General features: G+C 45.3%; 1 protein-coding gene across 13 annotated transcripts in view; it reads right to left on the bottom strand.

Annotated features, from left to right (window-relative positions):
• Nucleotides 1-23,584, bottom strand: part of FAM178B (family with sequence similarity 178 member B) — a 2,777,737-nt gene that overhangs the window by 2,524,705 nt on the left and 229,448 nt on the right. For 11 of the 13 annotated variants that reach the window (XM_078666947.1, XM_078666951.1, XM_078666950.1 and 8 more), the window contains one exon: nt 1,376-1,404. In XM_078666947.1, coding sequence (XP_078523073.1) covers nt 1,376-1,404 — 29 coding nt within the window. The remainder of the gene's footprint in view (nt 1-1,375; nt 1,405-23,584) is intronic. The other 2 variants (XM_078666954.1, XM_078666955.1) reach the window with 1 other exon arrangement.

The following is a 23,584-nucleotide window of genomic DNA, read 5'->3' as shown; positions in this document are numbered from 1 at the left end:
ACGGAGTTTTGGTGAAACAAACTAGCACAGGGGAGTTGCTGGACAGTTTTCTGGATCTGTTCTGACACCTGGAAAGATTCTAGAGGTAAGGAATCTGCAGGTAGAAATATCTATCAGATCAAATTTTGTTGAGCGAAACAAAAAGACCCCGTGAGGTTGTTTAATAGCAGAACAAGTCTATATATCCCCAGTCAGTTGCAGGAAAATGTTGCCCCTTCCCCCAGTAACTGAGATACAGCAAATACTCATTTTGTTTGCCAACTATTAACAAATTAAGGAGCTATCCAACTGCAACCACAAAGATATAGAGCAGACATGATAGTCACCCCTTTTATATCTACCCGCTACAGATTAGGGAGTGGCCAATTTATTTTGTATTCTTCCTTCATTCAAATATAAACACCTCTTCATCCTTTGCCAGCTTTTGAAAGGCACATACACAATTTATATACTAGATCTTTTATTTGTTGAACACAATGGACCTGATTCAATAGACATACAATCGACATGTGTACTGCTCCAACTATGTGCATTATTCAAAACATATTCCATTTTATTTCACCAATGCAACACCAAGGCCTTGGAAAACAGATCCTTTCTAAACTAAGAAAAAAGGCTGCAATGACAGGACACCACATCTTCTCTGTACTCCAGTAGCCATTTAAGCAGCCTAAACCTTCAGTAGACCACCAAGAGTTCATGTCTTCTGTATCATATTATTTAACAAGGATTGTCACGAGGGCCAAAAACATGCCAAGTTTTCGGGATATCCACACAAGACAAATTCACAAATAATAAAAGTCTCGGTTTGGTGAATGTATTTAGAGGGGATAGGGCCTAACCGAACTCTAACAAGGGGGCAGGGACATCTGCTGCTTCGTGGCAGACTTCCTGCATCCACCAAATTTTAAAGCTCCACCAGGGTATACTGAAAATCTGACATAGCCACAGCTCCCATGGACTTCCAATGGAAAAGAACCAATATGACTAGACGTTTAACTGACAATAAACCAACAAATAATATTTATCTCTCAATCCTCAAAGGCATATGCTGCTTAAAGTGTGAAGTCACCAAGAGAAGATACCCATGGAATTTAGAGGTGAATTCAGTCTGCCTATCACAAGGATCACTATGTAGGAAGCGCTTACTATCATGGCTTATGTTAATGTAGATAAAGGTTGAGAACTGAAGTTGTCGTGAGCAAACATAGGGGTGAAAGAGAGTGTTCCATGGAAGGAATGCCCTCTCCTCTGCCCAGACTATCTTAACCATCACAGTCACAGACATGATAATCTTGCCAGAATTACAGCATTTTATAAAACGGTATATATTACATAAATCAACTAAAAAGTTATTTTTTTTGCACATCCCTACCTGACCTGCATCTTGGTTGAGGAAGGCATCTGAAAGGCAAAAAAGGCAAGAACAAATCAGTGAACATTTGAATAATGTGGAATACATTTGAATTCAAAGATGTCAAATGATCTTGCGGTAAAGTGTTTGTTATATAAGAGGATAGCCTGGGTGGTAGTCCTGTATTTCACAGTTTTATGAGCCGGAGCAAATCACTTTTCCTAAAATGGGCATGTTCAGCAAAAGACTTTTGCCTCCAATAATAAGTTCTACAAGTATAACCTTCTCTCTCTCTCTGGAAGATCAAAGGAAACAACTCTGCAAGACATATGTTAACCTAAACTATGGCATACATTACTGAGAAGGACTAAACAGGAGGAATGCTAAAGTCATCAACACCGGCAAACTAAAACCTTTCTTCTCCGCCTACCATCATTGAAAAGAAGGCTAATATTGCAGAATTGATGGCCTAGGCAATGACCTTCTTTAAATGTCCTGTTAATAATAATGATCAAGTAATCTTTTTAGAGTCTGACTAAGGAGAAAAATCACAGCAGATCTGCCAGGGCTTGAACCATAGATGAGGCTAACAGATTCAGTCACAGCCCCTGACCCAGAGACACTACCAACTGACCTGGGCCATCCTAGGAGGAAGGACAGCATAATATATTGTGAGCCCTTTTCTCTGGGTCCCATGGAAATCAGATGTTACTGAGCAAGAAGTGGACGGAGAATTGTGGTTTTCTACTGGTGTGGTGGTGCCTCTTTCATGTCCGCTGAGTTTAGAAGTCAAGATTTTCTCCAGGTGCAGTTGCGGGTTTAAAAACTCATAAACAGTGTGGCCCTTTAGCTAATGCTTAATAACATGAATATCCAAGCATCTCTTTACTTTACCAGTCGCTCTTTACTATTTAAAAGAAAAGCACTTTATTTACAAATAAATACAAATTCGACATTTTAATCACAGATTGTGAAAGAACCCATAATGTGCATTACCTTATGGCTTAGCATGACATTTGTAGCTCCTGCGTAGTCGCTGTGTATATACTTACCAGGCCTCAAGAGAAAAACTGAATGATTACAATGGTCTTCCCTAAAGGATGGCATCCCACTCCAACATAATGCAGAAACTGGGGGACGCATATAAGCTAACATCTATATTGGCAGACATGGTACTCCACCCATACCTATTATCCCAGGTGTTCTAAAACAAATCTAAGAGGAGCATTGGGTGAATCCTGTCATATATCACGGCATGCTGTTGATCAAAAACTATGAGACTACTTCTGAAATCATTCTAGGCAACATAAAAAGCGAAGCAGACAGACCATGTAGCAGCATCATTTACAGGGAAGTGGAGTTGACTGCAGAGATCTCAGAAGTCGATACTTTAATTGGAAGTGACACCCCGGGTACCACTAAAACTTCAAATTAATCCTATGGCAGAAATAGAAGTGATAGTTATGGATAAGGGTGCAGAACCAGAAACAAATCTCAAAAAGTTTTGGGAAAAATAGCATCTGTTTTCCCCGTCCGAGACTCTAATAGATAAAGGAGCGTATCATGGGGTTTACAGACTAAGAGGTTGTACAGTGGTTTGATCACCAGGAAGTTACAGTCACTCTTATAATCGTTATTGGCACTAACTACCAGCTGACAGGCGAAGCAGATATGCAGAAATTTTAAAAATAAGAGGAGGGATCAATTTGAACTGACAGGAGTGAACAGTCTTCATGGCAGAAAGCTCAGATAAAGGGCAAGTCCAACAACGGGACCTGGGGTTCATGTGGTAAAAGGGAAGAGATGGGTCCAGAACAGAATATCCACTTTAAAATGAAAAAAAGAAGCTGGATTACCTACTAAAAAGAAACATAACTAAAAAAGTAGAATTCTACTAATTGCAAATTCTAAAATCTTTTATTCCTCTGTAAGATGATCAATGGCGCTGCAAGACATAGCGGCAGAAACCTCAACAGCCAACAATATCTCCAAGCACTTCTGGAGATGGGTCAGATCACAGATAATTTTGGAAACTTCCTGCAGAAAATTAGATGTGCTAGAACTCACTTACAAAACACATAAAACCCCAAAATGTATATTTCAATCCATATGTCGAAACCTCTAGTATATTAATAATATTAGCTGAGATAGCTTGCCTTTTCCCTATATATCAATTTCTCTTTGATAAATAGGGGTGAGGATGTTATATTTGCAGAATTCTCTCTAACAGAACTAAGGGCCAGATGTAGGTAGGGTTTTACCGGTCGGTAACGGCCGAATTCGGCCGTTACCGACCGGTATTTGGCATTTGATATGTAGGGGCAGGTAAACAGGGAAAATCGGTAATTTTACCGATTCTGTAAATATACCGGTCGGTAAATTTACCGACCGGTATATTTACCGAATCGGTAAAATTGATATGTAGGTGGGACTCTTCTGAGTCCCACAAGGCCTACAAAATCGGTATTTTACCATCAAATTGTATTTGATGTTAAAATACCGATTCAGGTGTGCATGCACATGTGTGCATGCACACCTGTGCCATATGACAGGCAGACCTGCCCTTAGGGCAGGTATGCCTGCCATATGGCCCCCGAACCTTTTGTGGGGGTGCTAGAGGGTATCAAAGTGACACCCCCTGCACCCTTGTCAAAAATCGGTATTTACCGAATCGGTAAATACCGACCGGTAATGCCCCATTCATTCCTATGGGCTTCAAAGCCCATAGGAATGAATGGAGCATTACCGGTCGGTATTTACCGAATCGGTAAATACCGATTCTTAACGATTCGGTAACTGGAACATCTGGATGTTCCTACATACCCCCACTTCTTATTTACCGATTCTTAATTACCGAATCGGTAAAATTCGGTAATTAAGAATCGGTAAATAAGTTTTACCTACATCTGGCCCTAAGCGTACACTGAGACTTGTATGAGAGCAAGGGAGCTAAGAAGCACGCCTCAGGTTCTTATAAAAATCAAATCACTTGTGATAAAGAAGAACCTCCATATATTATTCCCTTAAAAAACAATCCTCAGGTTCAGAATCAAATACCTACTTTAGCCAACTTAACCAAATAGGAAGCATTGCTGCAGTTAGTGTGTTTCAAGGTGTATTTACAGTGAGGTGAAGGTGTGCTGAGTTTCTAATTCTATGTCAGGACTGGAGGCGAGGATTTTGCAATTCTTTTTTCACTTCATTGAATAGCAGCGAATCAAAGTAAACACAGTAAACTATCATTCCCATGACACCATGGGAATATTACAAAGAAGAAACAACAATAGAGTACAACAGATAGGCAGTCAGTCCACTGTTCACTAATCAGGGGGCACCAGCCAGATCATAGTCCCTTGTCACTGGCCCTTTCTCCTCTTTCTTCGCTGCTCGCAGCCTGGGATATTAGTGTATTTCATTCCCTCATGTATTTACTGTTTTTCCTCAATCTGTGATTGCGCACGTTTGTTTTACTAAACTGTTTATTACTCGGCGCGCTTTTGGGGCAGGCTTTGATCGCCTCAGTTATTATGGTGCTCTCGAACACGTTTTCACTTTTCAGTCTGCGTTTTCATTTAATATCACCATTAATTTTTTTAACCGGTTTCATGCAGTAGCTTCCAGGGGCGTGGGAGACACTAAATTTCTGGGGGGGACAGGAACAACCTTGTGGACTTTCCAGCGTCCCTATACAAATCTTCCATTGCATGATACCGTACGCCCCGTAAATTAATATAATCGGATAGTTTTGAAGAAAAATATTGAGAAAGGCAGGAATATAGTCACAGTATGCTTTATTGTTATTTGCATTCATAAAGTTTTAGACCAAATGTGGAAAAATCATGTCTATTTTTTACAGTGCTACTCATAGTTCACTCAATTTTGTGATCTACAAGGTACATGTTCTTTGCAGCAGGCACATTAACCCTCCGCGCTACTTTACGATGAGCCAAAACTTTCACTAGATACAATTTCGAACTCTCACTAGTAGGAACATTAATCACTAGAGTTATATTGACATTTTTATTGTTGCCTGAAAACTGCCTGATGCACAAGGAAGTTCATTTGCTTTTAAACCAAAAATTATTTTTAAACTCCGTGTCCCTCACCAAAGTCAACGCGAGGTGCGGCTGCAACAGATCACACCGCCCTAAAGCCGGTCAAGCTCCCAGCAATGGGGTAGCACAAGCATTTCCTGAAACGGGGTCAGACCTGACCTTATAGCCATTATATGAGGAAAAACATCCATGCAATTGGTGGGGTGGAATACTTCCCCCAGATTGCAGCAAGCAAAATTATTTACCAGATTTCTTGTAGAAGATTTAAGGGAGAGTTGACTTCTTCCCTGACAATGTTTTTAAATTTGTGGGATCAAGTTTCTAAAATGTGACAGACCCTTATGGGCATTCATAAAATATTCCAGTACTTTCATGGTGCACCAAGGAGGCCTGGCTGTTTTAGGAGTAAATCTGATTTTTTTCAAATGTCTTATGTCAGAAATAACTTCCACTATGCCATGGTCCTAATTTTTTCATGGGGGAGCCCCATATGCCAATGAGTACATTCAATAAGACAGTGCCAAAAAGTTACCATGGATGCTGCAGCAATAGTCTTGGGTACCTCTTATAATTCCCTATGTAAGCATAGCATGCATACACTTACACACACACATTCTCTCACACTCTTTCTCACTATATCTCTTGCACTCTTGTACCTTTGTACTGTCACACTCACTCACACACACTGCCACTCACACTTCAATAAGTAAATTTGCTTTTATTGTGTTAGAAAAGCTTGCCCTGCTGCTACTGCGGTACCTACCTTACCCTGTAGGGAAACTTAATGAAAACAGATTCTCTATACATTATTCAAAATAGTAATATATTGCTTTGTCAATGTTTGTTACAAGTATGATATGAATGAAAAATGCACTTCCTTAAAATAGCTCTGCAGGGCTTAAATTTGGTTTCACTTTTGGATCAAGCAGTTACAGTATTAACATTTAGTATCACAGTATCCAACTGACCTAATGAAATGCTTGACTTCTTCGACAACCATGGATTTTATCCAGTAACACTTTACATTTTGTTTTTTTGAGACCCAACTTGCAATGTAAAAACAAACCGACATGTCTCGGGATGAAGCATTGTAGTAAATGGAAAGCCAGGAATGGCTAAAGCTGTCACACGTTTTTCAATCCAGCACCATACCCCAAAGCCTCCGCCCTAGTCTCCCTCCTCGTGCCATGCCACATTGTCAGTCCACTCTCTGCTCTTGCACCAGCCCCTTTGTTGTAGATGGAATTAATTGGACATGTAGTACCACGGAAAGAGCAGGTATTCTTAAGGGTGTCTTTGTAGAAATATTTGTAGATTCATGAGAGTTGTAAAATTTTGTATATGTGTAGAGTTAGAGGTGTGCTCATGGAAGTGCTTGTTGATGGTGAATGGTGTGAGTGAATGTAGCATGAGTAGCGAGAGTGTAGGGTGGAAAATGTGCCAATGTGAGTGTCAGGTGAGCTGCATGCATGCAATGTGAGAGGAGGGCCCATGTGATTGTCGGGTGGGAGGAGTGAGTGCAGTGATAGGAGCAAATGCAAGGTGGTGTGAGTACAGGATGAGTGGTGTGCCTGTGTGTGATGCAGGGAGAGCGGCAAGGGTGAAGGGTGATTTGTGAGAGTGTCTGGTGAGTGCACGTGGAGTGTAGTTAGTGCAGAGTAAGTGGTGTGTTCCGGCAGACTATTGTCCCTGTGTGCACGAAGGATGAACAGGGTGCCTTGAATGCAGACTGAGAGATTTGTCTGTGTGAGTGCAGGGTGAGAGGAGGAAGTGCAGGGTAAGTGGTGTGACTCCAAGGTGAGTGCTGTGCTTGTTTGTGTGATATGAGTGCAGGGTGAGTGTTGTGGCCATGGGAGCCAAGATGTGAGTCAAGATGTGGTGAAGATGTGAGTGAAGGGTGAGCTGTGTAAGTGACAGGAATGCCTATGTTAGTGCACAGTGAGCGATATGACAGTGGAAGAGTAGGGTGAGAGGAGTGGCTGCATGGTAAGTGTTGTGACATATGAGTTTGGGTGCGGGTGAAAGTGCAGAGTGGGAGTAATGAATGCTTAGTGAGAAATGTGCTTGCTTGATTGAGACTGCAAATTTAGCAGTGAGACTGACAGGTGATTGAAGTGGCACATGATTGCAGGATGAGTGGTGTGCTCATGTAAGTGCAGGGTGAAAAGCGTGAGTGGTGTGAGTGCTTCACGATCACTGTAAGTGCAGGGTGAAAGGTGTGTTCATGTAAGGGTAAGTGGAGGGAGTACAGCGTGAGTCCATGGTGAGGGACATGAGTGCAGTGTAGTCGCTGTGAGTACAATATGAGTGGTGTGCTTGTGTGAGAGCAGGGTAAGAGGAGGATGAATGTGCGAGTAGACAGTAACAGTGTGAGTTCAGTGTGATGGCTGTGAGTGCAGGGTGAGCAGTGAAAGTGACAAGTGAGTTGAGTGTCATGTGCATGCAGGGTAAGAGGTATGCTTATGTGGGTGCAGGGTAGGAGGAGGGTGAATGGCGTGAGTGCATGGTGAGCAGTGTGATCGCTATGAGTGCAGGGTGAGCGTGAAAATGAAGGGTGAGTGATGAGAATGAAGGGTGAGGTGTCTGAATGCAGGATGTATACCCAGACACCCGTAGTACCTCAGCATTGTATTGATGTGTGGGTTATATATGCACAGTATAGAGCCTGGCCACATACTGAAGCCTTTTAGTTACATTTGTGCTAGTAGAAGTAGGGCCCACAAAATGATCTTTGGTGTGGTACTTAATTTAAATTACAGATACAAAGGTGCTACATCTGTGACAAAAAAACTGTTCAGTTTGCAACTGCAAATTTTTCAGGAATCCCACGGCAATCAGAGATTACTAGACACCTCTAAAAGGGAGACCCCCCCCCAGAATTCCATCACTTGATTTCCTCCTCCATCTCAGCACATCGTCAGCAAAACGGCATCAGATCCAAATAACCCTCCACTCTGATGTTGTCATGCTGAGTGCCTCACTGCCTTTATTTTTTAATGTGTTCAAGCATCCTCTAGCATACCTGTTGCACCATTGGTTGTCTGGAGGTGCTTCTGAACACAATTCCTGAGTTTCAAATGGAGAGCACAGTATGAATCGTCCTGGTAGGTGCTCCTTGCTTACTTTTGAAAATCTACATTTACTATGGATTTGTAATCGCTCTGCAGAGTTTGGGGTGCCTGTACATCATCTTCATGGACAATGTGTTTTGTAACAGTCATCAACGACAGCACAACACAAAAAAGCTCTTCACTCTAGAGACACTAAAATGATGGGTCTTATTTTATTAATTGTTAGAAGGCTTAAAACAGAGTAACAATCATATTTGACTGCAAACCTAATGTGAACAGTGCTTTACGTACCAGTAGATAGGAATGTGGAGCACTGTCTTATTGCCCTAAGGAAATTACTAAACTTGTATATCTTATGAAAGCAGCTTCAGGCGTGACCTCCAATCCATTTGTCAGGAGCTCTCTCAACATGGAGGTGGATGCCAAACGGGGAAATCAAAGGGTTCATTTACAAAAAATGTTTTACTGTCCAGTCCCAACAGAGTACTCCTTTTGCCTGTTTCCTCTACTCTCTCTGAGGACCAGTAGTCACAGTGGGGAAAAAAAGTAGAGGAACTGTGGGTGGAGAATCAGGGGGTGGGAATAACCGAAGATTGGATCAGTGGGCGGAGTCAGGGGTGTGGCTTGAAGTAGCAAAACATACCAACTTTTTGTACGTTTAGCATTTCACTGACCAGTTACAGCGCATAACGTTATTTAATTCAAACAATGGATAAACATGTGTATTTGAGGTTTAATTAAGGAAAAAGCAAACACTCATAGGGAATACAGGTTTTTGTAAAGCATGCAAAATATAAGCAGGAACAACATGTTACCTTAATGCCTTTACTCTCATTGTTCAGAAATCCATGAGTATTTTTTGTTTCAAACATTGAGGACATGAATACAGGGCTCCTCCTGTACACATGTATTAAGGAGGGCTCAGAAAAGAAAGGGACTCTTCAGGAGAATCTAGACTCAAGGAAACCCACAAAGGCTCCTTCATATTCATGTCAGCCAGCCAGCTGCTCAATCATAATATTCAGAAAAGGGGGTGGTGATGAACAGAGTGTCTGAATTAAGCAGACCACTCTTACCCAGTCCAAAGATCAGGGCTTGATCCATCACCGTTTTTTAGCTCACTGCACCATCCCAGCTCAGAACCTGGCTACATGCAAATTAGTCTGTTCCTGTCCCAGTGCATGATGGGAACAGGGCAAACCAAACTACCAAGCCAATTCTTATACTGGGAAGGAAACAAGCTTCCGGGGACCGGTTTCTGGCATTTCAGCCGCCGTCGGCCCGGCTTGCTTGAATCCTGATGGTGCAATGAGCAAGGGACTCACATCTGAGTATACCCTTCCACGCTTATGGTGGACAAAATGATTCAGAAAAGGGGGTGGTGATGAACAGAGTGTCTGAATTAAGCAGACCACTCTTACCCAGTCCAAAGATCAGGGCTTGATCCATCACCGTTTTTTAGCTCAATGCACCATCCCAGCTCAGAACCTGGCTACATGCAAATTAGTCTGTTCCTGTCCCAGTGCATGATGGGAACAGGGCAAACCAAACTACCAAGCCAATTCTTATACTGGGAAGGAAACAAGCTTCCGGGGACCGGTTTCTGGCATTTCAGCCGTCGTCGGCCCGGCTTGCTTGAATCCTGATGGTGCAATGAGCAAGGGACTCACATCTGAGTATACCCTTCCACGCTTATGGTGGACAAAATGATTCAGAAAAGGGGGTGGTGATGAACAGAGTGTCTGAATTAAGCAGACCACTCTTACCCAGTCCAAAGATCAGGGCTTGATCCATCACCGTTTTTTAGCTCACTGCACCATCCCAGCTCAGAACCTGGCTACATGCAAATTAGTCTGTTCCTGTCCCAGTGCATGATGGGAACAGGGCAAACCAAACTACCAAGCCAATTCTTATACTAGGAAGGAAACAAGCTTCCGCGGACCGGTTTCTGGCATTTCAGCCGTTGTCGGCCCGGCTTGCTTGAATCCTGATGGTGCAATGAGCAAGGGACTCACATCTGAGTATACCCTTCCACGCTTATGGTGGACAAAATGATTCAGAAAAGGGGGTGGTGATGAACAGAGTGTCTGAATTAAGCAGACCACTCTTACCCAGTCCAAAGATCAGGGCTTGATCCATCACCGTTTTTTAGCTCACTGCACCATCCCAGCTCAGAACCTGGCTACATGCAAATTAGTCTGTTCCTGTCCCAGTGCATGATGGGAACAGGGCAAACCAAACTACCAAGCCAATTCTTATACTGGGAAGGAAACAAGCTTCCGGGGACCGGTTTCTGGCATTTCAGCCGTCGTCGGCCCGGCTTGCTTGAATCCTGATGGTGCAATGAGCAAGGGACTCACATCTGAGTATACCCTTCCACGCTTAGGGTGGACAAAATGATTCAGAAAAGGGGGTGGTGATGAACAGAGTGTCTGAATTAAGCAGACCACTCTTACCCAGTCCAAAGATCAGGGCTTGATCCATCACCGTTTTTTAGCTCACTGCACCATCCCAGCTCAGAACCTGGCTACATGCAAATTAGTCTGTTCCTGTCCCAGTGCATGATGGGAACAGGGCAAACCAAACTACCAAGCAAATTCTTATACTGGGAAGGAAACAAGCTTCCGGGGACCGGTTTCTGGCATTTCAGCCGTCGTCGGCCCGGCTTGCTTGAATCCTGATGGTGCAATGAGCAAGGGACTCACATCTGAGTATACCCTTCCACGCTTATGGTGGACAAAATGATTCAGAAAAGGGGGTGGTGATGAACAGAGTGTCTGAATTAAGCAGACCACTCTTACCCAGTCCAAAGATCAGGGCTTGATCCATCACCGTTTTTTAGCTCACTGCACCATCCCAGCTCAGAACCTGGCTACATGCAAATTAGTCTGCTCCTGTCCCAGTGCATGATGGGAACAGGGCAAACCAAACTACCAAGCCAATTCTTATACTGGGAAGGAAACAAGCTTCCGGGGACCGGTTTCTGGCATTTCAGCCGTCGTCATAATATAGCAATATAGCAATATAGCATAATATAGCAAAAAGAACAACTGGTGGATAGAATGCAGAATAATGTCATACATTTACCCCAGTACAGAGATCTGGGCCTGAATCCATAGTTTTTTGCTCACCATGCCATTCCAGTTTGGACCCAGCCATATGCAAATCAGTCTTGATGCTGCGCCCAATGGGAACAGTCCAGGCCGAACTGCCAGGCCAGGTCCTCCCCGGACTGGAAACAAGCATCCTAGGACCCGTATTGGGCTTTCAGCGCTCATCAGCCAGGATAGCTTGATTCCAGTGGCATGGAGAGCACAGGACCCGCATCTGGGCATACCCGTCCCCCTCGAGGTGACAAAAGCAAAAAGAACAACTGATGGGCAGAATATGGAACAATGTCATACATTCACCCCAGTACAGAGATCTGGGCCTAAATCCATTGTTTTTTTGCTCACCATGCCATTCTAGTTTCCTCTTCTGCATCATCACCTCTCCTGCCCCGTCCCTTCTCCTGCTCCGTCCCTTCTCCTGCCCCGTCCCTTCTCCTGCCCGTCCCTTCTCCTGCCCCGTCACCTCTCCTGCCCCGTCACCTCTCCTGCCCCGTCACCTCTTCTGCCCCATCACCTCTCCTGCCTAGTCACCTCTCCTGCCTAGTCACCTCTCCTGCCCGGTCACCTCTCCTTTCCTGTTGCCTCTCCTGGCCCATCACTGCTCCTGGCCTGTCACTGCTCCTGCCCCTGCCCCATCACTTTTCCTGCCCCATCACCGCTCCTGCCCGTTCACCGCTCCTGCCCCATCACTTCTCCTGTCTCATCACTTCTCCTGCCCCGTTCACTGCACCTATCCGTTCACTGCCCCTATCCGTTCACTGCTCCTGCCCGGTTACCGCTCCTGCTCATGACTAATCACCGCCCGTCACTTCTCCTGCCCCGTCACTTCTCCTGCCCCGTCACTTCTCCTGCCCCGTAACCTCTCCTTTCCTGTCACCTCTCCTGTCCCGTCACTGCTCTTGCCCAATCACTGCTCCTGCCCAGTCAATTCTCCGGCCCCTTTACTTCTCCTGCCCCTTTACTTCTCCTGCCCCATTACTTCTCCTGCCCCGTCACTGCTCCTGCCCCGTCACTGCTCCTGCCCCGTCACTGCTCCTGCCCCGTCACTTCTCCTGCCCCGTCACTTCTCCTGCCCTGTCACTTCTCCTGCCCATTAGTTCTCCTGCCCGGTCACCTCTCTTGCTCCATCACCTCTCCTTTCCTGTCGCCTCTTCTGTCCCGTCACTGCTCCTGCCCAGTTCACTCTGTGTAGAACATTGACAAATTACACAAGGGGGCAAGTACCCCACAGTACTCTGTTTGGGGAAAGCTCCTCTGGTATGCCCTCCTCTTTCTTGAGCTCGCCCATGTGTTTCTCCCCATTACTTCCCCACAAGCGGCCTCCATGTTGCTTTCCACCAATCCTTGAATTGCTTTTTCTCCTTCCTTTCCACTCTTGCTTTTGTGTCCCCTTCAGCTCTCTCCATCTGTTGCTCCTGCATCCCTACTGTCTTGCTGCGCTGCCCCCCACCCTCCCGTTCACTTACAAAAAAACACACCTTTGCACATTCATTTTTTTAGGTACCTGGTACAACTTGGATCAGTAATAAAAAGGTTTTTAAAGCAACACGTAATTTTGTAGGGGCTCACATGTATGGCGCGTGCGCCTATAAATATACACAGGTGGCCATGTCGAAGGCTTTCGTATTATTATTTTTTTACTTTAGCCACCCTGCATTGAATCACTGATGCTGTGAAGCGTTGCTGAAAACCATTGCCATTTATAATGGCTCACACAGGCGAGTCCTAACGGCTTTGTCTGGCATATGATATGCAAAAAGGCAGGCAGCGGGCGGGTGTATTGTCATTCCAAAGGGGATAATCAGCCTCAATCGGAATGACAATGGGCCTGCCCACAGTCTGTGCGAGCTCAGGGAGGGGCTGCTGCAGCCTCTGGAGCTCAACAGAGAAGTGCGAGCCGCCCCTGGGCCACCACACAAGCTGAATGAAAAAGTTATTGTTTTAATAAAGTACAACTATTATTCTTGCCGTCTCGGGATGCTTCTTTGAAAGAAAGAAGTAGGGGAACGGACTGAAATTTTTTTTTTAAGTAGGGCCACGCCGTGCCCTTCCGTTTTTGCTCACTTATACCACTGCTGAGGACCATACCCTGCTCGACCGATGTTCAGTTTGGGGTGCCATCCTTTCCTCTTTCTGCTGTATCAGATGGAGGATGGGACCTTCTCTCCGTTCTGTGCCACCGTAGAGGAGCCTCCATACAACTTCATACCTAGACTGCTGACCTCGCACCCTTTCACCAGCAATCCCCCTCCATACTTTGCCTGCATTGAATCAGCAAAATCCTTTACTCTGTTATGCTGAGTGCCATAGAAATAGTCTTCTGGTCTCCCACATGTTACAGGCACTCTTGCCAGCTCCAGACGCTGTAGCCCCTGCACTAGAAAACTGCAAAGTCGAACAGGAGTTCAAGCATCAATTGCAAGCTGGTCACCACTGTGGTAAACAAAAACATGGTTTCAGGTTCACATTTGCCTGGTTGCATCCTAAGAAAATCGTTGGTCAATAAAGTTTTCCCCTTTGAATTGACAAAATGCAAGCCTTGCTAGCAACAGATATCCGCTTCAGAACATATGTTGCACATAACTGAAAGTAATCAAACTCGTTTCAATGAAAAGGGTACTACATGTTTATACCTGCTCCACAAAATATTTTCTGGTTTTGTAGAATCTTTTAACAGTGCTCACACATGCTTGTGGTCACTTCTGAGCAATTATAAACAACAAAGCGGCTATCAAATAAATCAGATCCTGATGTCCTGGTAGCACTTCCCGATAGCTACTACATCCTTCGGGCTGACCGACCTGTAGGGAAGGTGGGAGGAGGGGTGGCAGCTGTCATTAAACAGAAATATAAAACAACTTCTTTGGTCCCCTTAGGTATTCCCCTAGTTGATAGCCTCTCTTTAAAATTTGAGTCTCAGGACCTCTCTTTTACCTGTGTGCTACTTTATCGCCCCCCTTCCCATATGCCCACCTTGCCCCAGCTGATGGCTGACAGGATTGCCGAGCTGGTCATTAACAACGCTCGTGTATTGATTGTGGATGATGTCAACTATTGGCCCGACGATATACATGAAAGCCCTTGCTCGCGTGAATTCTCTGAACTACTAATGGGACTGAATTGCATCCAACATATAAAAGTCGCCACCCATGACAAAGGGCACACTCTCGACCAGGTTTGGACTACCAACCTGGATATTCTTCATCTACAAATGACCCCATGTCCCTGGTCGGATCACCATCAGGCTACCTTTGTCATCCCTTCTGCTCATGCCCACACCACCTCCCCATCAGTCAGTTTCTTAGCCAGAAACTGGAACAAAGTGGATATGGGTGACTTTTGCCTCAGGCTTGATGCCTCTGCACCTAGAGCAGGGCAGGAGTCACTCCATATTCAAGCAGCCAAAATTAATACTTGGTTGGATGAGGCCAGAGACAATCTAGTCCCTCTGGGGAAAGTGAAAATTAAGAGGCCCAAGGAGGCACAACGTTGGTTCTCCTCAGAGCTGAAGGCGAAGAAATTAATTCTCAGGCAAGCGGAATGCAAATGGCGTCGCAACTACTGTCCTAGACTTAAAGTCATATTTTTATCTTTATTCAAAGCCTACAAAGCACTCATTTTGCAGACCAAGGCTGAGTATTTCTCATCCAAATTTTTAAACTCCGCTAATAAAACCAAGGACATTTTTTCAATAGTGGATGAACTGTCTAAACTAGATAGAGTTACTGTGAAACCCACCCCCTCTCAACACTTGCGTGACTCACTTAATCAATTTTTTGCTGAAAAAATCACTAACATTAAGGCAAGTATTCCCAAACTCTTAGATCCTCTGCCCTACTTATGGTGTGAGCCTAACAGTGAGGTCTTGGACCATTTTCCTTCTGTCACTAAGAAAATCTTTTACGGTCTTTTTAAGAAGGTTGGTTCTGGCACCCCTATGGACAGTTGTCCCCCCCGTATTCTCCCGGAAGCTTTCTCACGTTGCCCTGACCCTCCCCTATCACTTATCAACAACTCCCTTGCTCAAGGGATTGTTCCTGATCTCTTTAAACGTGCCGAGGTTGTTCCCATCTTAAAGAAACCCAGCCTAGACCCGCAGGTACCGGGCAACTACCGCCCCATATCCCTGCTGCCCTATCTGAGTAAGGTTATGGAATCCCACGTCGCCAACAGCCTTAGATCGTTTGTAGAAGGGACATGCTATTTGGACCCCCACCAAGCAGGTTTTAGACCTGAACACTCCACCGAAACTGTAGGTTTATCAGTTTTGGACGAGCTACGGAAGGGAGCGGACCAGGGCACTACTCAGGCCCTGGTACTCCTTGACCTGTCAGCTGCCTTTGACACGGTCGACCATCAGATCCTGGTCGACCGTGTCAATAGTGCCGGGCTCCATGGCCTTTCTCTAGGATGGATTTCCTCCTTTCTCAGTAATCGCTTTCAATCGGTTCGCCTGGCTGGTTTCAGGGCGGAACAAACTAAATTGAAGTGCGTGGTCCCACAGGGCTCTGCTCTGTCACCACTTCTTTTTAATCTGTACATCCTCCCCTTGATTACTGCCTTGTGCAAGAGGAAGGTTGTGGTGTTCAATTATGCTGATGACCTTCAGCTGATCTTTAACATCGATCCATCCACCTCATCGATCTCCAATTTCCAATCTATAATGCTTTTCATCAGCAACTGGATGAATGCTAATCAACTGAAATTAAATCCAGACAAAACAGCTGATTCTTACGGGCGGCGTGGCCAACCCGCGGAATTCGAACTTCTGGCCCACCTCATTAGGGAGTCCCCCCTCCCCGGCACAGTCAGTGAAAAGCTTGGGGATCTTGATCAGGTGTGATCTTACCATGAACGCTCAGGTCAGCTCCGTGGTCTCAGCATGCTTTTATCATCTGCGCAAAATTAGGAAAATCAGCAGGTTCCTTTCCACAGAAGCCTTGACCCAGGCAGGTGGTCCTTCCACTGGTCATTTCGCGTATTGATTACGCCAACTCCCTCTATGTGGGCATTCCTGTCTATCAAGCACTCCGCCTGCAACGTGCTCAGAATCAGGCGACCAGACTCATTTTTGGACAGTCTCAACATTGCCATGTGAAGCCCTTACTGAAAAGTCTACATTGGCTTCCTATTCTCCAATGCTGCATGTTTAAACTGGGCTGTACTATTCACGAAGCCCTGTCAGGACGCGGCCCCGCCTTCATTGCCCTAAACATCCAGCGGTACCTTCCATCTCGCGATCTAAGCTTCTCTAATAAAAACCTTCTGGTATCCCATGCCTTTAAATGGAAGAAACACGGCGGCCTCAGATAGACGACCTTGGCCCCTCAATTTTGGAACACTCTTCCCCCTAACCTGCGCATGACGGATCGTATACCCAATTCAGGAAATTACTCAAAACCTGGCTTTTCTCCCACGCATATGACTGATACTCATTCTCTGTTCAGCACGACGTTCGGTCCTGTACATAGCACCAAGAAACCGTTTGGTGAACGTGCGCTCAAGAAATACAGTTTAACATAACATAACATAACTTTAACAGTGCTCACACATGCTTGTGGTCACTTTTGAGCAATTATCAACAACAAAGTGTGACAGAATTCAGAAAAAACTAACCTTAACAAAGGTCAACAATGAGAGAAAGTATCCTGATTCTAGCTCGTGTTGTTGCAGAAGTTGTCAAGTCCCCCTTCCTCCCTCCACCCCCACCCCTGGTTTCCAAACTTTGAGACTGTAATGTCAAATTATTGGGGTATTGCCAGAGGTTCATTAGTCAGGGTATGAACTCCAAGCTGCAAATACCAGAGAGAATGCCCGCACGTCTTTAAACTGGATTGTCTCTAAGGCACTGAAAACCAACATGAAATGTGACAGCGCTTTGCATGTGGAAGAGCAAGCACTTCAAAGGCTGAACACTGATTTTGTGGCTAAGCAATAATGATCACAGTATACAAGTGCAACAAAAGCTTGTACATTTGTAAAACAGTTATGTTATGTTATGTTAAATGGGCTTATATAGCGCATGGCTGCCCCAGCAACGGGGCGTCCCAGCGCTAGCGGACAGCCAGACAGAGAGGGGGATAGAGCACAGAAAGTGGCTTAAGAGTGAGACCCAAAATCGAGGCAAACAGCCAAGTCTTGATGCATTTCCGGAAGTGCCAGTGATTTTGAGTGGCGCGTGCCTCGATAGGGATGGAGTTCCAGAGGGCTGGGGCGAATTAGAATAGTTAGTTAGAATTGCACTCAACATTTAACAAGCATTTACAATGCAATAGGTCTCGCAGTTGTTAGAGTTTGAGCTATTGGCATTGTAAATGGCAATGTCTTTTATTTATGTGTTGGTTTTTAAAACATAAACAAAAGGCATTGTCATTTACAATGCCAATAGGTTAAACTCTCGCAAATGCGAGACCTATTGCATTGCAAATGCTTTTGTTTTTATGTAGTTGTCTGTGAACTTCCACTTGCAAGTCATGGAGCACGCCCAGGTCAAGCAGAATCTGTGGTGTTTCTAGACAACTGAAACAGCCAATTGTTTTATGGCCATTTCTTGCAGGGGCTTCACAAAAAACAACCACGAGGACTGACAGGGGAGACCCCTCAGCAATCCTGCATATTAATGTTTTAGGAGAAAAGATAGTTGCAAAAAAATACTAGGCGTGACCGTCTGGACAAGATTGGACAAAACCAAAGCAAAACAGCAGTCTTTTCCACGTTTGGGGTGTCTTTAAAGCCCTAGCCTAGCAACATTTTAACTGCACTCTGCATCTGCACTCTAAATCTGCACTCTGCACTCTAAATCTGCACTCTGCACTCTGAATCTTGAATCTGCACTCTGAATCTTGAATCTGCACTCTGAATCTTGAATCTGCACTCTGCACTCTGAATCTGCACTCTGAATCTGCACTCTGCACTCTGAATCTGCACTCTGAATCTGCACTCTGCACTCTGAATCTGCACTCTGAGTCTGCACTGAATCTGCACTCTGAATCTGCACTCTGCACTCTGAATCTGCACTCTGCACTTTGAATCTGCACTCTGCACTCCGAATCTGCACTCTGCACTCTGAATCTGCGCTCTGAATCTGCACATTGAATCTGCACTCTGCACTCTGAATCTGCACTCTGCACTCTGAATCTGCACTCTGCACTCTGAATCTGCACTCACAATCTGCACTCACAATCTGCACTCACAATCTCCACTCACAATCTGCACTCTGAATCTGCACTCTGCACTCTGAATCTGCACTCACAATCTGCACTCTGAATCTGCACTCTGAATCTGCACTCTGCACTCTGAATCTGCACTCTGAATCTGCACTCTGAATCTGCACTCTGCACTCTGAATCTGCACTCTGAATCTGCACTCTGCACTCTGAATCTGTACTCTGAATCTGCACTCTGAATCTGCACTCTGCACTCTGAATCTGCACTCTGAATCTGCACTCTGAATCTGCACTCTGCACTCTGAATCTGCACTCTGCACTCTGAATCTGCACTCTGAATCTGCACTCTGAATCTGCACTCTGAATCTGCATCTGCACTCTGAATCTGTACTCTGAATCTGCACTCTGAATCTGCACTCTGAATCTGCACTCTGAATCTGCACTCTGCACTCTGAATCTGCACTCTGCACTCTGAATCTGCACTCTGAATCTGCACTCTGAATCTGCACTCTGAATCTGCACTCTGAATCTGCACTCTGCACTCTGCATCTGCACTCTGAATCTGTACTCTGAATCTGCACGCTGCACTCTGAATCTGCACTCTGAATCTGCACGCTGCACTCTGAATCTGCACTCTGAATCTGCACTCTGAATCTGCACTCTGCACTCTGAATCTGCACTCTGCACTCTGAATCTGCACTCTGCACTCTGAATCTGCACTCTGCACTCTGAATCTGCACTCTGAATCTGCACTCTGCACTCTGAATCTGCACTCTGAATCTGTACTCTGCACTCTGAATCTGCACTCTGCACTCCGAATCTGCACTCTGCACTCTGAATCTGCACTCTGAATCTGCACGTTGAATCTGCACTCTGCACTCTGAATCTGCACTCTGCACTCTGAATCTGCACTCTGCACTCTGAATCTGCACTCTGAATCTGCACTCTGCACTCACAATCTGCACTCACAATCTGCACTCTGAATCTGTACTCTGAATCTGCACTCTGCACGCTGAATCTGCACTCTGAATCTGCACTCTGAATCTGCACTCACAATCTGCACTCTGAATCTGCACTCTGAATCTTCACTCTGAATCTGCACTCTGAATCTGCACTCTGAATCTGCACTCTGCACTCTGAATCTGTACTCTGAATCTGCACTCTGCACTCTGAATCTGCACTCTGCACTCACAATCTGCACTCTGAATCTGCACTCTGAATCTGCACTCTGCACTCTGAATCTGCACTCTGAATCTGCACTCTGCACTCTGAATCTGCACTCTGAATCTGCACTCTGCATCTGCACTCTGAATCTGCACTCTGCACTCTGAATCTGCACTCTGCACTCTGAATCTGCACTCTGTACTCTGAATCTGTACTCTGCACTCTGAATCTGTACACTGCACTCTGAATCTGCACTCTGCACTCCGAATCTGCACTCTGCACTCCGAATCTGCACTCTGCACTCTGAATCTGCACTCTGAATCTGCACTCTGAATCTGCACATTGAATCTGCACTCTGCACTCTGAATCTGCACTCTGCACTCTGAATCTGCACTCTGAATCTGCACTCTGCACTCTGAATCTGCACTCTGAATCTGCACTCACAATCTGCACTCACAATCTGCACTCTGAATCTGTACTCTGAATCTGCACTCTGCACTCTGAATCTGCACTCTGAATCTGCACTCTGAATCTGCACTCTGCACTCTGCACTCTGAATCTGCACTCTGCACTCACAATCTGCACTCTGAATCTGCACTCTGAATCTGCACTCTGAATCTGCACTCTGCACTCTGAATCTGCACTCTGAATCTGCACTCTGAATCTGCACTCTAAATCTGCACTCTGAATCTGCACTCTGAATCTGCACTCTGAATCTGCACTCTGAATCTGCACTCTGAATCTGCACTATGCACTCTGAATCTGCACTCTGAATCTGCACTCTGCACTCTGAATCTGCACTCTGCACTCACAATCTGCACTGACAATCTGCACTCTGAATCTGCACTCACAATCTGCACTCTGAATCTGTACTCTGAATCTGCACTCTGAATCTGCACTCCGAATCTGCACTCACAATCTGCACTCTGAATCTGCACTCTGAATCTGCACTCTGCACTCTGAATCTGCACTCTGAATCTGTACTCTGAATCTGCACTCACAATCTGCACTCTGAATCTGTACTCTGAATCTGCACTCTGCACTCTGAATCTGCACTCTTCACTCTGAATCTGCACTCTGCACTCACAATCTGCACTCACAATCTGCACTCACAATCTGCACTCACAATCTGCACTCTTCACTCTGAATCTGCACTCTGCACTCTGAATCTGCACTCTGCACTCTGAATCTGCACTCTGAATCTGCACTCTGAATCTGCACTCTGAATCTGCACTCTGAATCTGCACTCCGAATCTGCACTCCGAATCTGCAATCACAATCTGCAATCACAATCTGCACTCACAATCTGCACTCTGAATCTGCACTCTGAATCTGCACTCTGAATCTACACTCTGAATCTACACTCTGAATCTGCACTCTGAATCTGCACTCTGAATCTACACTCTGAATCTACACTCTGAATCTACACTCTGAATCTACACTCTGAATCTGCACTCTGAATCTGCACTCTGCACTCTGAATCTGCACTCTGCACTCTGAATCTGCACTCTGCACTCTGAATCTGCACTCTGAATCTGCACTCTGCACTCTGAATCTGCACTCTGAATCTGCACTCTGAATCTGCAATCACAATCTGCACTCACAATCTGCACTCTGAATCTGCACTCTGAATCTGCACTCTGAATCTACACTCTGAATCTGCACTCTGAATCTGCACTCTGAATCTGCACTTTGAATCTGCACTCTGAATCTGCACTCTGAATCTACACGCTGAATCTGCACTCCGAATCTGCACTCTGAATCTGCACTCTGAATCTGCAATCACAATCTGCACTCACAATCTGCACTCACAATCTGCACTCTGAATCTGCACTCTGAATCTGCACTCTGAATCTACACTCTGAATCTACACTCTGAATCTGCACTCTGAATCTGCACTCTGAATCTGCACTCTGAATCTACACTCTGAATCTACACTCTGAATCTACACTCTGAATCTACACTCTGAATCTGCACTCTGCACTCTGAATCAGCACTCTGAATCTGCACTCTGAATCTGCACTCTGCACTCTGAATCTGCACTCTGAATCTGCAATCACAATCTGCAATCACAATCTGCACTCACAATCTGCACTCTGAATCTGCACTCTGAATCTACACTCTGAATCTACACTCTGAATCTGCACTCTGAATCTGCACTCTGAATCTGCACTCTGAATCTACACTCTGAATCTGCACTCTGAATCTGCACTCTGAATCTACACTCTGAATCTACACTCTGAATCTGCACTCTGAATCTGCACTCTGAATCTGCACTCTGAATCTGCACTCTGAATCTGCACTCTGAATCTACACTCTGAATCTACACTCTGAATCTGCACTCTGAATCTGCACTCTGAATCTGCACTTGCACTCTGAATCTGCACTCTGAATCTGCACTCTGAATCTGCACTCTGAATCTGCACATTGAATCTGCACTCTGAATCTGCACTCTGAATCTGCACTCTGAATCTGCACTCTGCACTCACAATCTGCACTCACAATCTGCACTCTGAATCTGCACTCACAATCTGCACTCACAATCTGCACTCTGAATCTGTACTCTGAATCTGCACTCTGCACTCTGAATCTGCACTCACAATCTGCACTCTGAATCTGCACTCTAAATCTGCACTCTGAATCTGCACTCTGCACTCTGAATCTGCACTCTGAATCTGCACTCTGCACTCTGAATCTGTACTCTGAATCTGCACTCACAATCTGCACTCTGAATCTGTACTCTGAATCTGAACTCTGAATCTGCACTCTTCACTCTGAATCTGCACTCTGCACTTACAATCTGCACTCAGAATCAGCACTCACAATCTGCACTCACAATCTGCACTCTGCACTCACAATCTGCACTCTGAATCTGCACTCTGCACTCTGAATCTGCACTCTGAATCTGCACTCTGCACTCTGAATCTGCAGTCTGAATCTGCACTCTGCACTCTGAATCTGCACTCTGAATCTGCACTCTGAATCTGCAATCACAATCTGCACTCACAATCTGCACTCTGAATCTGCACTCTGAATCTACACTCTGAATCTGCACTCTGAAGCTGCACTCTGAATCTGCACTCTGAATCTACACTCTGAATCTGCACTCTGAATCTGCACTCTGAATCTGCACTCTGCACTCTGAATCTGCACTCACAATCTGCACTCTGAATCTGCACTCTGAATCTGCACTCTGCACTCTGAATCTGCACTCTGCACTCACAATCTGCACTCACAATCTGCACTCACAATCTGAACTCACAATCTGCACTCTGAATCTGCACTCTGCACTCTGAATCTGCACTCTGCACTCTGAATCTGCACTCTGAATCTGCACTCTGAATCTGCACTTGCACTCTGAATCTGCACTCTGAATCTGCACTCTGAATCTGCACTCTGAATCTGCACTCTGCACTCACAATCTGCACTCTGAATCTGCACTCTGAATCTGCACTCTGCACTCTGAATCTGCACTCTGCACTCTGAATCTGCACTCTGAATCTGCACTCTGAATCTGCACTCTGAATCTGCACTCTGAATCTGCACTCTGAATCTGCACTTGCACTCTGAATCTGCACTCTGAATCTGCACTCTGAATCTGCACTCTGCACTCACAATCTGCACTCTGAATCTGCACTCTGCACTCTGAATCTGCACTCTGCACT

Source organism: Lissotriton helveticus, chromosome 11 (genome assembly GCF_964261635.1).
Source record: "Lissotriton helveticus chromosome 11, aLisHel1.1, whole genome shotgun sequence".
Lineage (NCBI taxonomy): Eukaryota > Metazoa > Chordata > Amphibia > Caudata > Salamandridae > Lissotriton > Lissotriton helveticus.
This window is presented reverse-complemented; position numbering and strand designations above follow the sequence as displayed.